General features: G+C 43.3%; 1 protein-coding gene across 1 annotated transcript in view; it reads right to left on the bottom strand.

Annotated features, from left to right (window-relative positions):
- Nucleotides 1-16,146, bottom strand: part of LOC144593844 (dynein axonemal heavy chain 8-like) — a 624,642-nt gene that overhangs the window by 349,893 nt on the left and 258,603 nt on the right. The window contains exons 30-31 of the mRNA XM_078399962.1: nucleotides 12,987-13,091; nucleotides 6,917-7,030 (exon numbers count right to left, since the gene is read on the bottom strand). Of these exons, the coding sequence (XP_078256088.1) occupies nucleotides 6,917-7,030; nucleotides 12,987-13,091 (219 nt within the window). The remainder of the gene's footprint in view (nucleotides 1-6,916; nucleotides 7,031-12,986; nucleotides 13,092-16,146) is intronic.

Below are 16,146 nucleotides of genomic sequence, written 5' to 3'. Positions count from 1 at the left end.
AGTTCTATAGACTTTAGATCAGTTCCTGTGGACTGGAGGGTAGCTAATGTAACTCCACTTTTTAAGAAAGGAGGGAAAGAGAAAACAGAATTATAGACCAGTTTGCCTTACATCGGTAGTGGGAAAGAAGCTAGAGTTGATTATTAAAGACAATAGAAGCACATTTGGAAAGCAGTGACAGGATCGGTCAAAGTCAGCATGGATTTATGAAGGGGAAATCATGCTTGACTAATCTTCTGTTATTTTTTGAGGATGTAACAAGTAGAATGGATAAAGGAGAGCCAGTGGATGTGGTGTATCTGGGCATTCAAAAAGCCTTTGGCAAGGTCCCATACAAGAGAATAGTGTGCAAAATTAGACCACATGGTATTGGGGGTAGGGTATTGACATGGATAGAGAACTGGTTGGCAGACAGGAAGCAAAGAGTAGGAATTCATGAGTCCTTTTCAGAATGGCAGGCAGTGCCTAGTGGGGTGCCGCAAGGTTCGGTGCTGGGACCCCAGTTATTTATAATTTACTGTATGTAAACGATTTAGATGAAGGAATTAAATGTAACATCTCCAAATTTGCAGATGACACAAAGCTGGGTGGCAGTGTGAGCTGCGAGGAGGATGCTTTGAGGCTGCTGGGAAACTTTGATTGGTTGTGTGAGTGGGTAGATGCATGGCAGATGCAGTATAATGTGGATAAATGTGAGGTTATCCACTTTGGTGGCAAGAACAGGAAGGCAGATTATTATCTGAATGGTGTCAGATTAGGAAAAGGGGAAGTGCATGGAGACCTAAGTGTGCTTGTACCTCAGTCACTGAAAGTAAGCATGTAGATACAGCAGGCAGTAAAGAAAGCTAATGGCATGTTGGCCTTCATTGCGAGATGATTTGAGTTTAGGAACAAGGAAGTCCTACTGCAGTTGTACAGAGCCCTGGTGAGACCACACCTGGAGTTTTGTGTGCAATTTTGATCTCCTAATTTGAGGAAGGACATTATTGTTATTGAGGGAGTGCAGTGTAGGTTCACCAGGTTAATTCCTGGAATGGCGGAACTGACATATGATGAAAGAATGGGTCGACTGGGCTTATATTCTCTGGAATTCAGAAGGTTGAGAAGGGATCTTTTGGAAACATAAAATTCTTAAAGGATTGAACAGGCTAGATGCAGGAAAAATATTCCCGGTGTTGGGAGAGTCCAGAACCAGGGGTCATCGTTTAAGAATAAGGGGTAAGCCATTTAGGACTGAGATGAGGAAACCCTTTTCAACCAGAGAGTTGTGAATCTGTCACAGAAGGCAGTGGAGGCCAATTCACTGGATGTATTCAAGAGAGAGTTAAATTTAACTCTTTGGGCTAAAGCAATCAAGGGATATGGGGAAAAGGCACTGATTTTAGGGGTACTGATTTTAGATAATCAGCCATGATCATATTGAATGGCGTGCTGGCTCGAAGTGTTGAATGGCCTACTGCTGCACCTATTTTTCTATACGTCTATAATTGTACCCACCTCTAACATTTCCTCGTTCCATAAACTCACAACTTTCTACATGAAGAAGTTGCCCATCAGTTCCTCTTTAAATCTTTCTCTTCTCAACTTAAACATATGCCCTCTAGTTTTACACTCCTCTACACCAGGAAACTGAATGTGATAATAATCTTATAATTTATGCCCCTCAGCTCCAGGGAAATCTGTCACAGCCAATCCAGTTTCTCCTAATAACTCAAGCCCCAGTCCTGGCAACATCCTTGCAATAATTTTGCCTTCGGAGTGAAGTGACTTTCCCATATAATTCAGTGGCTGATTTTCAAGATTGAATCCAACTATGAACAGTGACATTTAAGGTTACAATTGGATCAGGAATGATCTTAATAAATAGAAGAGCAGGTTTACAAAACCTACTTTTATTTCCAATTACTTTCACTTTGTCTAACTAACTAATTATCAATTACTATAAACTAGAAGAGTCTATGAGCTATTAATCCATAAAAGTGAAAAATAAAAATTACTTTATTTGTTGTCATAGTCATGAGGTCATACATCATGGATACAGGACTACTGGCTCATCTTGTTCATCAAGGAATTGGATTCAAAATTGACTTGGAAGATAAGGGCAAGTTACAAAGGGTTATTTTGCTGATTGGAGGCCTGTAACCAGTGGAGTGCTGCACAAGTAGCTGCTGGGAAGCCTAGCTAGAAGAAGGATGTCATTATGTTGGGAAAAAAGATTCACCAGGCTGTTCACTGGGCTTGCGGACCTAAGTTACAGGATAATATTGAATAGGCTAGGACTTTTTCCTTTGGACTCAAGGAGGCTGATGGGTGACCTTATTGAAGTGTATAAAATCATGAGGGGTATGGTTACTGAACAGTCACAGTATTTTCCCCAGGCTGGAGGATTCAAGGGCCAGAGGGCATAGCCTTAAGGTGAAAGGGGAGAGATTAAAGATGGATCACACAGGTAACTGTTCAGAGGGTGGTCCGTATTGGAACAAGCTGGCAGAGGAAGCTATAGAAGCGGATACGATTACAACTGTCAAAAGCCAGTTGGAGAGATATGTGGAAAGGAATAGTTTAAGAGGGATATAGGCCAAAAGCAGGCAAATGGCACTCGCTCAGAATGTCAACTTGGTCAACAAGGGCAACTTGGGCAGGAAGGTTAGTTACCATACTGTACAGCTATCTCTCTTAAGTATCCATGGACACGATTCCCATTTATCAGCACTTGATCTGTAGTCTACATCTTGGTGATTCAAGATTTTGATAGGTAGATGGTTTGACAAAGGCCAGAGGTGAAAAGACAGAGGGTGTGAGAAAAAGGATTGAAAACTTGTGAATTGTGAAGCTTGAGGAACTAATGTAGATGGAAGGGGATAAATTGGTACATGTCTAGGTGGGGCACAGGGGGGAGGTTAGAGGGGGTAAGTTTAGTAGTTACCTAAAATGTTTATACTTTTGAGTTGTAAGTTACCCGAGCAGAATACGAGGTGCTGCTCTTGCAGTTTTTTTCCAATAAAGGAAGCTGGGATAGAAAGGTCAGTACGGGAATGGAAAGAGTTAAACTGGTTAGCAACTGGGCGATCTGGTAAGCCTTGGTGGACTGAGTGAAATTGTTTGGTAAAACAAACGCTAAGTTTATGATTAGTCTTGCCGATGCACTGGAGGCACATTGGGAACACTGGATGTAGATGATGTGGTTAAAGGAAGTGCATGTGAACCTCTGTCTCACCTGGAAGTACTGCAGGGGTCACTGGATGAAGGTGAGGGAGGAAGTATAGGGACAGGTGTTATTTCTCCTGTAGTTGCAGGCAAAAGTACTTGGTAGGTGGGTGATTTGGATGGGAAGGGATTGGTGAACCAAAGAGTTGTAGAGGGAGTAGTCTCTGCAGAAGGCGAAAAGGGGTAGTGATAGAAGGATGTGGCTGGTGGTGGGATCACATTGGAGGTGGCATAAATATTGGAGAATGATGTGTTGAATACGGAGGCTGGTGGGAGAAATATCGACTGATCCAGCAGGCAGTCTTAAAATTGGGTTGGACCTGCACCAAGTCATCTTGTGCATTTCTCTATGAGGTAAGCAATTATACCAGAGGATCAAGACAAACTCAATGAGGACCAGGGAAACTATCCTTGCTCTGTCTTGCAGGAGAAGGAGTATGAGCAGAACTATAGGATACAGAGGAGACACACTAGAGGAATCCATCTGTGGTAGCAGGGGGGAAACACATACTATGAAACACATACTATAAACCACGCTCGGAAGGCCGAGGTGGTGGGATTGCCGTAATTCACTGACAGGACTTCAAGATCAACCTCATCTCCATCTCATCTGCTCCTTCATTTGAACACCTGGCTTTCAAACTCTCTGGCCACACACAATTAGTCATGGCAGTTGTCTACCGCCCTTCCAAACCACACGCATCATTCCTTTCTGACTTCTCTGACTTTCTGACCCAGTTCTGTTCTCTCTCCCCCTCAATCCTCCTCCTCGGTGATTTAAACATCCATATGGACTCCACTGACTCCACAATAACCGCTGACTTCACTGAAATACTCAACTGCTTTAACCTCACTCAACACGTCAAATTTCCCACCCATAACCGTGGGCACATTCTGGACCTTGTCTGCTCCACTGGACTAAATCTACATCACCTCTCTGGCTCCGACCCCACCCTCTCTGATCACTTAGCCATCACCATGTCTGTCAACATTCCCACCCCAGCTCCAAAGCAAAAACGCAAAATCAACTTCCGTAAGCTGAACTCTGTTTCACCTACCTCGCTCTCATCCTCCCTCTCTGAAATAATGTCCGCCTCTCCCTTCGTTGACCTCCACAGCCCATCTGACCTCACTGACTACTACAACCGCACTCTCTCCTCCTGCCTCCTCGACCAGCTTGCACCTATAAAAACCAAAACAGTTTCCTTCACCCACTCTGTTCCCTGGTTTACCCCTGAACTCCGCATGATGAAAACTCATGCCCGCCAACTTGAAAGACTCCGCAACAAAACAGGTCTCACAATTCACTCCCAAGCCTACAAAGACCACCTGCAGCACTACAAAGATGCCCTCTCCCGTGCCCACTCCACCTACTACTCTCAAATAATTCACTCTGGCTCCGGAAACCCCAAAACACTCTTCTCTACAATAAACAAACTCCTCAGCCCCCTGGACACCATCTCCCAATCATTCACAGTTGACAAATGCACCACTTTCCTTTCATTCTTCCAAAGCAAAATAGACAACATCTACAGCACCTTAACCACCAACGCACCTGCTCCCCCTCAAACCACCTGCCCCCCCTTATCCTGTCAACCCCTGCCTCAGTTCTCCCCAGTCTCCACCACCGACCTCTCTGACCTCTTCACAGGAATAAAAACTGCCACCTGCTCTCTGGACCCCATCCCCTCCAGCTTTGTCAAGGCCTGCCTTCCTGCTCTCTCTCCACTTATCACTGCAACAATAAACTCCTCCCTGTCCACTGGCATCGTCCCGCCATCCTTCAAAATCGCTGCTGTCACCCCCATTCTGAAAAAACCTGGTCTAAACCCTGACACCCCAAACAACTTCAGACCAATCTCCAACCTACCCTTTCTGTCCAAAGTTTTGGAACGTGCTGTAGCTTCCCAACTCAAACACCACCTCTCTACCAATAACCTGTATGAAACTTTCCAATCCGGATTCCGCTCCAACCACTGTACTGAAACTGCGCTCCTCAAAATCACAAACGACATTCTCCTCTCCTCCGACGCTGGCAACCTCAACATCCTCATCCTACTTGACCTCAGCGCCGCCATTGACACCATAAATCACTCCATTCTCCTCACCCGACTTGAAACCTCCTTTAACATCACCGGCACAGCCCTATCAAATCTTACCTCTCTGACAGACACCAGTTCATCTCCATTAACAACTGTAAATCCCCCACCGCTCCCCTCCCCCAAGGTGTCCCCCAAGGCTCAGTCCTTGGCCCCCTCCTCTTCATCCTCTACCTGTTCCCCCTTGGTCAATTAATCCGCCGTCATGGTCTCAACTTCCACTGCTTCGCCGATGATATCCAGCTCCTCATCTCCACCAAGTCAATCTCCCCCACCACACACTCTACACTGACAAACTGCATCACTGAAATAAAATCTTGGCTTCAATCAAATTTCCTCAAACTCAATTGCAACAAATCTGAAATCATCATCATTGGTCCAAAAACGCTCACCAAATCCACCCAAAACTTCATCCTCAACATTGATGGTCTCCCAGTATCCACCTCCCCTCACATCCGGAATCTTGGAATCATCTTTGATCAAACCCTCTCCTTCGACAAACACATCAAACACATCACAAAGACAGCCTTCTCACACCTCAAAAACATTGCCCGTCTCTGTCCATGCCTCTCCTCCACAGCTGCAGAAACCCTCATCCACGCCTTCATCACCTCCCGTCTGGACTACTGCAACAGCCTCCTCTATGGCGCACCCTCAAAAATCATCAGTAAACTTCAATATTCAAAACTCCGCTGCCCGTCTACTCACCCACACCCCGATCCGTGACCATATCACCCCCGTCCTTTACAAACTCCACTGGCTCCCCATCCCCCAGAGAATCCAGTACAAAATCCTCCTCATGACCTACAAAGCCCTCCATAACCTGGCCCCATCCTACCTGACCGACCTCCTCCACAGGCACACTCCCACCTGCACCCTCCGCTCTGCTGCTGCCAATCTCCTATCCCCCCACATCCGGACCAAACTCAGATCCTGGGGGGACAGGGCTTTCTCCATCGCTGCTCCCACCCTATGGAACTCACTACCTCAAACCGTCAGAGACTCCTCCACACTCACCACATTCAAAACATCACTGAAGTCTCACCTATTCAGTACTGCCTTCAACCACTGAAGGTCACCCCACCCTCTGTCTCCTTTCTCTGTTCGTTTACTTATTTATCTATTTATTCACTTCCCTATGTTCTCTAAATCCCTGTAAAGCGTCTTTGAGTATATGAAAAGCGCTATATAAATGTAATGTATTATTATTATTATTATTATTATTATATACGACAGCAGGGGGGGAAACAATGTTATCTATGATAACAGAGTCAAAAGAATAATCTACCCTGGACTCCTCTTGAAATTGTCTTTTAGGATTGTGGATACTTGCTTTCATTCGAGCTGCGCGGGTTGTGAGATGAGGCAAATATCAGACCTGCAGATTTTCTACAGTAGGGGGACGAGTTGTTTGATAGGACTAATGGGGCAGTACTTTGAGAGGTGGATACCCACCACTATTCTTGTACTTGCAGCAAAAAAAAAAGAAACAAAAGGATGAATGTATCCGAAGACAGATTAGTGAGTGGAAACAGGGACATGGCAATTATCTTTTCTCTTCCTGAAATCAACAAAATTAATACTAGAAAAAAAAGTAAGTAAAAGTTTACCTTTTCATATTGTCGTCCATATTTGAGCACTTCCTTCTGGAAAATTTCAACTGATTCCAGCAGGCCAGCCTTAAACTTGGGTTGCACCTGCACCAATTCATCTTGTACATTTCTCTATCAGGTAAGCAATTATACCAGAGGATCAAGACAAACTCAGAATAACAAAAAGAAAATCAGCCAAATTCAGCGATAAAGTTTGGAGGAGTAAATTTACCTAAAATTCTATACATTTGCACAGTTTCCAATAAATATCCAGAATAGAAATCTGAAATATGTAGAATATAATAATAAATGTAGAAATATATGGAGTTTGTATGTTCCCCCTGTGACCGTGTGGGTTTTCTTCGTGATCTTCGGTTTTCTCCCACACTCCAAAGACATACAGGTTTGGTTAATTAGCTTGGTATAAATGTGTATTTTCCCTCGTATGTGTAGGATTGCGTTAATGTGCGTGGACCGCTGGTCGGCGCAGACTTGGTAGGCTGAAAGGCCTGTTTCCGCACTATATCTCTAAACTATGAGCCCGTTTCCATGCTCTATGACTATAATCTCATAATCCACCTCTTATTGATAATGGCATCAATAATGACATTGATGATCACTGATGTAATTGATGATCAATTTCAATACGCCATTTCAGCCTCTAAGTCATAGAGTCAAGGAATTGTACAGCACAAAAGTCGGCCCTTCCATGCCAACTGTAAAGCTTATCTATGCTAATCCCATTTGCTGGCACTAGGCTTGTATCCCCCTTCTCTTTTCCTTTCTAAACACCTATCAGAATGCCTTTTTAATGTAATTGTATCTGCGTGTACCACTTCTCTGGCAACTGACTGAAAAACTTGCTTCTCCAACCTTTAACTTGCCCTCTTGCCAAAACCTACGCCCACTAGTTTTAGGCTCCCTCACGCCTGGAAAAAAATATGCCCATTATCTTTTCAACATGATCTCACCACCAATCACATTTTCCCATCACCACCCCTTTTCTCCGTTCCAGAGACCTTTACCCCTGCGATTCCTTGGTTCATTCATCTGTCCCCGCCCACTCCACTTCCCCTCCATGCACTTTCTCTAGCAACCAACAAGAGATGCAACACCTGTCCTTTCACCTCCTCCATCACCTCCATTCAGTGATCATAACCGTTCTTCCTGGTGAGACAGAGGTTTACATGCACATTCTCCAACTTCATCTCTTGCATTTGGTGCTTTCAATGTGGCCTCCACTATTCTTGGCAATGCTTTACCAAACAATTATGCTCTGTCTGTTAGTACCCGCTGGAGCTTCCAGTGACCAGCCATTTTATAGACACAAAATATTGGAGTAACATAGTAGGACAGGCAATATCTCTGAAGAGAAGGAATGGGTGACATTTTGGGTTGAGACCGTTATTCAGACTGAGAGTCAGGGGGGAGGAATACATAGGGATATGGAAATGTATGGTGTGAAAATGAGAGATCAAACGGAACGATGTTCAAGGAAAATGTAGAATGAGTCATTATTAGCTGAGGTGAAAGTGACAACGAGTCATACAATCAATAACATTTAATCAGGTGGACAGTGAAACTAATCAGTTTGGGAGGGATAGAGAGAGAGGGAGATCAAGAGTTACTAGAAGTTAGAGAAGGCAATATTCAAACTGCTGGGTTGTAAGCTGCCCAGGCAAAACATTCCTCCAATTTGTGTTGGGATTCACTCTGACAGTGGAGGAGGTAATTCCCCTTCCCATTCCAGTGTCGACCTGTCTATCCTTGGCCTCCTCCACTATGAGTGAGGCCGCAAGAACACCTCATGTTCTGCTGGGGTATCATGCCAACAGCATGAACAGAGAATTCTCCAATTTCAAGGACCACCCTCCCTGTTATTCATCAAGACACACCTTATTTTCCACTACCTCATCCACATCACCCAATTCCTTCCCTTCCTCCACCTCCTCCTTCAACTCATCTTTAACCTCACCCTACTCAGGTCTCCGATTTTTCTACCACTCTCTCATCCAGTTTTCAACTCACTATCCCTTCCTTTGATGGAACATTTCAGTCCCAGTCTTCTCTCCTTGTTAAATTCCACCATCTGCACCCTTTTGTCTCCTTCAAAGTCTCATTCAGCCTTGGTTACTATCTCCATCCACCCTGATCTAATGCACCTGTCAATCAACCCTATTTCACCTATATCCACCTATCACTTGTTAGCTCTTGCCCCACCTTTTCCCCTCCCCACTTTCTACCAGCTATCCCTCTACCAGCTATCCCTCCTGTACTCCATCAGCATTGTCTTGGAAAATAACTGCAGATGCTGGTACAAATCGAAGGTATCACAAAATGCTGGAGTAACTCAGCGAGTCAGGCAGCATCCCTGGAGAGACCCTTCTTAAGACGGGTCTCGACCCGAAACGTCACCCATTCCTTCTCTCCAGAGATGCTGCCTGACCCGCTGAGGTACTCCAGCATTTTGTGATACCATTAACATTGTCTGTTCATTTCACCTCTCCACTGAACTTTTCAACCAATCAATGTCCATTTACATTCTTTCACAACCTTCTTCGCTGCCTACGATTCCACCAATTTTTGTGTCATCAGCAGTCTTACTAATCTGTCCTCCTACATTCTCATGTAAGTCATTTATATATGTCACTAACAATAATGGTTCCAGTTGCCATTCCATCCCTGTGATGCAACTCTGATTACAGACCTCCGGCCAGGAAAGTATACCTTAACCATTACACTATTGACTATTGACAGCCTGCCTCCTATCATCAAGCCAATTTTGGATCCATACCATGCTTACATACCTTGGATTCCTTGTGCCCTAATGTTCTGGACCACATTCGCAAAATGGCGGCGCTGCCCTAGCAGTTGCGGCTCACCTGCGGTCCGTTTGTCTTTTTGTTTTTTGTAGTGTTTAGATGTGATGTAGTGTTTTTGTGGTTGTACACTATGTGTATGGGGGGGATGACTGTAAAATTGTCTCTTCCGAACGGAGACGTGACCTTTTTTCTGGGTCGTGTCTCCGTTCCTGCTGCGGCCTACCATCGGCCAAACACCTGGAGCTGGCGGCCTCCACCTGGGACCACCTGGGCTCTGGTTTGCAGAGCCCGCGGACCGGATTTACCATCTGTGGAGCTGGCTGCCTTTGGAGGCTGTGGTGGCGCTGCGGGAGCAGCTGCGAGTCGCCTTTGGAGGCTCTGAAGGCTTCTTCGGCCGCGGCACGCCTGGATATCGGAAGCCCGCAGGCCCTGCCCTGGATGCGGGCCGTAATACGGAGCTCCGGCAGCGGCAGTGTCTTTGCCCCCCCCCGAATCGCGGGGCTTGGGTCGGCCCACCGCGGACTTTTCACCGTCCGGCGCGGCCTGAAATAGGCCGCGGGATTTTCTCTGCCTGGCGGGGGCGTCAATGTCGGGAGCCTTGTTCAAAAGACTTGTTTTTTTGGATGACAATAAAGGTTATTCTGATTCTGATTCTATGCAGAGCTTTGTTGAAAGTCTTGCTAAAGTCTACGTAAATATGTCTACCACTCTGCTTTTCGATATTCTTCGTTATCTCCACAAAAAATCTCAGATTTGTGAGTACCTGCACACCTGCACAAAACAATGTTGATCCCTCCTAAGTAGCCCTGCGTTTCAAATTGAATGTAAATCCTGTTGTTTAGAATTTAATTTTATGTGCATCAGAAGCAAGAGGGCGGCTAGACAAAGGGTAGATCCAGATAAAAGGAAAATATACATGTTGTGCCAGAAGTAAAGAGCACGATCCTAAATTAATATTTCCCATTGGTAACAATTTCCCTAAATATCAAGCTCACCAGCCTAAAACTTTATGGCTTATCCTTATTGTCTTTGTGGAATAAGAGAATAACATGACCTATTCTCCAGCCATTTGGCACCACACTCGTGGCTAACAAAGGTGCAAAAATTTCCCATGGAACCCCAGCAATCTCCCCCCTTGCCTTCCATAGCATCGTGGAATCCGGTCAGAGGCGATGGCCTTATCCAGCATAATGTGTGCCAAGCTCTGACACTCACTACTTCCTGACACAGACATGTTCCTGAACATCAGGATATACCTCCCCTACTCTTCGTCCTCCACATTATTTTCCTGATGAATACCAATGAGAATTACTCATTTAGAATCCTTCTCTTATCTCTTGACTCGTACATGCAGTATTCCTTTCTGGTCCTGGAAGCGACATACTCTTTCCCTAAATCCCCATTTTCTATTAGAATACATAAAAGATTCTGGGATTCCTCTTAATCCAGTTTGTCAAGGCCATTTCATGTCCTTGTTTTGCCCTCCTTATTTCTTCTTTAAATTCCATCCTACATCCCCTATAGCCCTCAAAAGGCTCACCTGGTAGAAACAACTATACATGACATATTTCCTTATTATTTTCTTTGTTAACCCAGGTTCTCTAATTTTCCCATATTTGCTTCTTACCTTCACAGGGAACACGCAAACCATGAACAATTACTATCTTGCCTTTAAACACCCCCCACTTATTTGATGCTGTTTTTTCCTCCAGCAGCTGCTCCCAAAATACTTTCACCTGTTTCTGCTGAAATCAGTTCCTTATATGCTTTCATCTTATTGTAGTGACCATAGAGAGCCGCCCTAGGTGTCGAACCCTCAGATTGGCCAGCAAGGTCACGTGTGGGTGCGACCGTAAGGATTGGTCCAGGGAGTGAGCCCACTGATTGGACAGCGTCGTCACGTGCGGTTTTGGCACCGAAAAGAGTCAGTTGTAAGACTTCTTCGAAGTGAACAGTTAGTTTTAATGGTTGTCTGTAATCTCGTTATGTAAACTTTGTGATCGAATATTGCTGTCGCAATAAACTTCTTCAACAAAGAACGAGCCTCCAGACTCACCATATTATTTTCTTTGTTAACCCAGATTCCCTAATCTTCCCACCTTTGGTTCTTATCTTCACTGGGACATGCACTCCCCTTCCAATTACCAGCTGCTCCCAATCTACTTTTCCCAGATCCTGCTGAAATCAGTCCACCTATTTATGTGATCCTCTAATGGGAGAGAGGGTGTTGTTACATGACGTTTCAGGTCAAGACTTCTTCAGAGTGAACATCAGGGGAGATATGGAAGGGTACAAAGATAATGTGAGATGTGAAAAGGACAGAGCAGAGCAGATGATGACGAAGGAACTGTACAATAGTTCATTGATTGCTGAGGGCAAGATGACATCAAAGCATACAAACAGTAAAATTAATCAGGACAGTGAAACTAGTCAGAGAACTAGGGTGGGGGAGGGACGGAAAGAGATCACTCCAGTGATGCTGCCTGTCCTGCTGAGTTACTCCAGCATTTTGTGTCTATCTTCTATGACTAATGGGAGACCCTGACCTACCATCTACCTTGTTGGAGACCCTCGACTATCTTTAATCAAACTTTACTGGACTTTATCCTGCACTAAACATTATTCCCTTTATCCTCTATCTGTACACTGATGGCTTGATTGTAATCATGTACAGTCTTTCATCTGACTGGTTAGCACGGAAAAAAGCTTTTCACTGTACCTTGTTACATGTGACAATAAATTAAACTTAACTATAGTATAACCTTGACGAAAATATTCAAGAATATTTTCAAAGCATCTTTACATCATTATTAATTCTTGGGAATCCTTACTCCATGACCACTGAAAGTGGGGAAGTAGCATTCAGCATGCCCCTGAGAATCTCACATCCATGTTTCACAGCTATCGAGCATAACTGGAGGAAGGAATAAAGTATCTCCCTGCCCATCCAATTTGGAACCAGAGTGAAAGCAATTCATCATTAATACCAGGGACTACTTAAGAAGAGGGATGTAGAAGAAGCAGAGATTAAGACATTCCCCACATATGGATGAGTCTGCTGTTTCCCTGTTGGCCTCATCATTCATCTGAGAACCCACAGAACCGGAGATTATCAACTTCAATCCTAGGGGACTGCCAAAGAAAAGATACTTAGTAGTGAGAGGACCAGAGCTTAAACCCCCAATATTATCATTTAACATTCCATTCCCGAAATACAACTTGATTCTTCCTGATTTGTCAGTACATAATAAGAACACAATACTCACTGCTTTAACTTGCATTTTGTTGAAAAAATATCGAAGTGTGTCAGCTCCTTCTGCTTCCTCCTTTGAAATTTCCATTTCATACTTAATCAAGATATTATATGCTTCCTATGTGTAAACCAGTAATAAAGAAGCAATAAATAAAATCTAGTTTTGATAACATTAGTCAATGCAACAAGTTACATTCATATTAAGCCCCAAAACTAATTGAAAATACTTGCATAACTGAAAAAGGTTACAGCTTATAATCTAATTGTATAATTATTGGAATATAAACACTGTAGAAAAAGCAACTACTGGACGGATGAAGGCTAAATGACAAAGATCCCCCAGTTTGTCCTTCTAACATTATATGTATAATGTAACAATGATGGAGTTGTTAATTTATCAAGGCATTTAGTTTCCATCAGTTCACCTACAATGTGGAATAATATTCTGCTCATTTTTGATGTTAGTCCTCCCATAATTGTTTTTGGTGTTTGGGGCTACTTAATTAATACAAACTCCTTTTCTGGTTGGTTATTAAACTGATATCCTAAGAGCATGACCAGCAAGTCAGGCTGTAATAATAGAGAGGGCGGAACTGACTTAATATCTACCTGACGTGGTGAGTGTTGAGTGTTTCCAACATTTTCTGTGATGAGGGGTTCTTTCACTTTCTGTTGTGATTTGGCTGAGTTTTTTTTCTATCCATTGGTACAGCCTAACCTGCTAGGCATGTGGTGCGGCCTTTAATTTCACAACTCTCACATTGTCTATTTTCATACTCTTGATCTGCCTTCAATTCACAGATTTTATGAACAAAGGATCATGTTTTTTCATTCTAACAGCTATCAGATGACTACATATACAGTTTATCCTCAGGCAATCCTGATACTTGGTCATATCCACCCTTGCTGCAACAGTTTGATACCAAGGTTTCTCTTTCCACAATTGTAACTTGACCTGCTGAATGTTTCCAGCAATTTCTGTTTTCGTTTCAGAGTTTGAGGATTTGCGTTTGAAAATTTTCATTCATTACAATAACATGCATTAATATCGCATTTTTATGATAGTAAAATATTCTAAGGTACTCATTTGGTATTATCATCCAAAATAATAAAATATTATGGCACATGATAAAACTAAATTCTCTCAGAAATGACTTGGAGGTGAGAGAGATGGAGAGCTTTAGGAAAGCCAATTGGGACCGAGGCAGTTGAATACATAGCCTCCAAGGCCAGAGTTGGAAGAGCACACGTGAGAGTGATTTGTAACCACCAAAAAAAGCCACATGTAAAAAATGGGAACAACAAATTTTATCACTTTCATAGGAAATTATAAAATCTTTTGAAGTGATCACCAAGAGAGGATCCATGATCGCAGCTTTGCACAAAACATGTAATTTTTTTAAATTGCCTAAAATTAAGTGAATTCCAAATGCCTAATCTAATGGTTACAAACTCTGATGTTTATAAACCATATATTCCCAACCTCTCTTTATACATCAATCACTTCATCTTACGAACTAACCAAACGAGCATGCTCTGCACTGGCTCAAAAGCAAGTACATCCTTCCATAAACATCGTGACTAAACCTTTACACAGTACTCCAAATTAAGTCTTACCACTGACTAAAAATGCATCAAAACCCCCCTACTTTTTCACGCATTTGCTCAAAATAAAATCATGAGGGGAATGCATAGGGTGAATGAATATACAGTGTATTTTTCCCAGGATAGAGGAATCAAAAACGAGAGGGTATAAGATTAAGGTGAGAAGGGAAAGACTTAATAGGCACCTGAGCGGCAACTTTTTCACACAGAGGATGGTATGTATTCGAAACAAGCTGCCAGAGGATGTGGTTGAAATAGATAAAATAACAAGATTTAAAAGACATTTGGAAAATATATGAATAGGAAATGTTTAGAAGGTTATGGATTAAACGTGGACAAATTAGAATGGCATAGATGGGCATCTTGGTTGGCATGGATGAATTGGGCCTCTTTGGCCTGTTTCTATGTTGTATGAGTCTGCGAATAATGACATGCACATCCTCCTTCAATCATCAGGAGAGATTGAATGGACTAGGAATGTTTTCTCTGGATCAAAGGATGCTGAGAGGTGAAAAGATAGAGCTGCATAAAATTATCAGAGGCATGGGAATTAATGGGAAAGAAAGTTCGAGAAGGGATAAGAGAGTAAGGACATGGCCAATAGTGAGAGGGGAGGTGAATACCGAGGTTAAAGTGTTGTATTTGAATGCGCGAAGTATAAAAAATAAAGTGGATGAGCTTGAGGCTCAGTTAGATATTGGCAAGTATGATGTTGTGGGAATTACAGAGACATGGCTGCAAGAGGACCAGGGCTGGGAGCTGAATATTCAGGGGTATACGAACTATCGAAAAGACAGACAGGTGGGCAGAGGGGGTGGGGTCACACTGTTGGTAAGGAATGATATTCAGTCCCTTGCAAGGGATGACATAGAATCAGGAGATGTAGAATCAGTATGGACAGAACTGAGGAATTGTAAGGGTAAATAGACCCTAATAGGGTGAAAGTTGAATCAAGAGTTAAAATTGGCATGTCACAAAGGTAATGCAACGGTGGTTATGGGAGATTTCAACATGCAGGTAGACTGGGAAAATCAGCTTGGTAATGGTCCCCAAGAAAGGGAGTTTGTGGAGTGCCTCCGAGATGGATTCTTAGAGCAGCTTGTACTGGACCCTACCAGGGAGAAGGCAATTCTGGATTTAGTGTTGTGTAATTAACTGGATTTGAAGGTAAAAGAGCCACTAGGAGGTAGTGATCATAATATGATCAGTTTTAATCTACAATTTGAGAGGGAGAAGGGAAAATCGGAAGAGGCAGTAATGCAGTTGAGCAAGGGGGACGATGGAGGCATGAGAGAGGAGCTGGCCAGAGTTGACTGGAAAGAGACCCCAGCAGGGAAGATGGTGGAACAACAATGGCAGTATTTCTGGGAATAATACAGAAGATTCATTCCAAAGAGGAAGAAAGGTTCTAAGGGGAGTAAGAGGCAACCATGGCTGACAAGGGAAGTCAAGGACTATAAAAATAAAGGAGAAGAAGTATAACATGAGCGGGAAGCCACAGGATTGGGACTCTTTTAAAGAGCAACAAAAGATAACTAAGAAGGCAATACGGGGAGAAAAGATGAGGT

Source organism: Rhinoraja longicauda, chromosome 5, assembly GCF_053455715.1.
Source record: "Rhinoraja longicauda isolate Sanriku21f chromosome 5, sRhiLon1.1, whole genome shotgun sequence".
Classification (NCBI taxonomy): Eukaryota; Metazoa; Chordata; class Chondrichthyes; order Rajiformes; family Arhynchobatidae; genus Rhinoraja; species Rhinoraja longicauda.
This window is presented reverse-complemented; position numbering and strand designations above follow the sequence as displayed.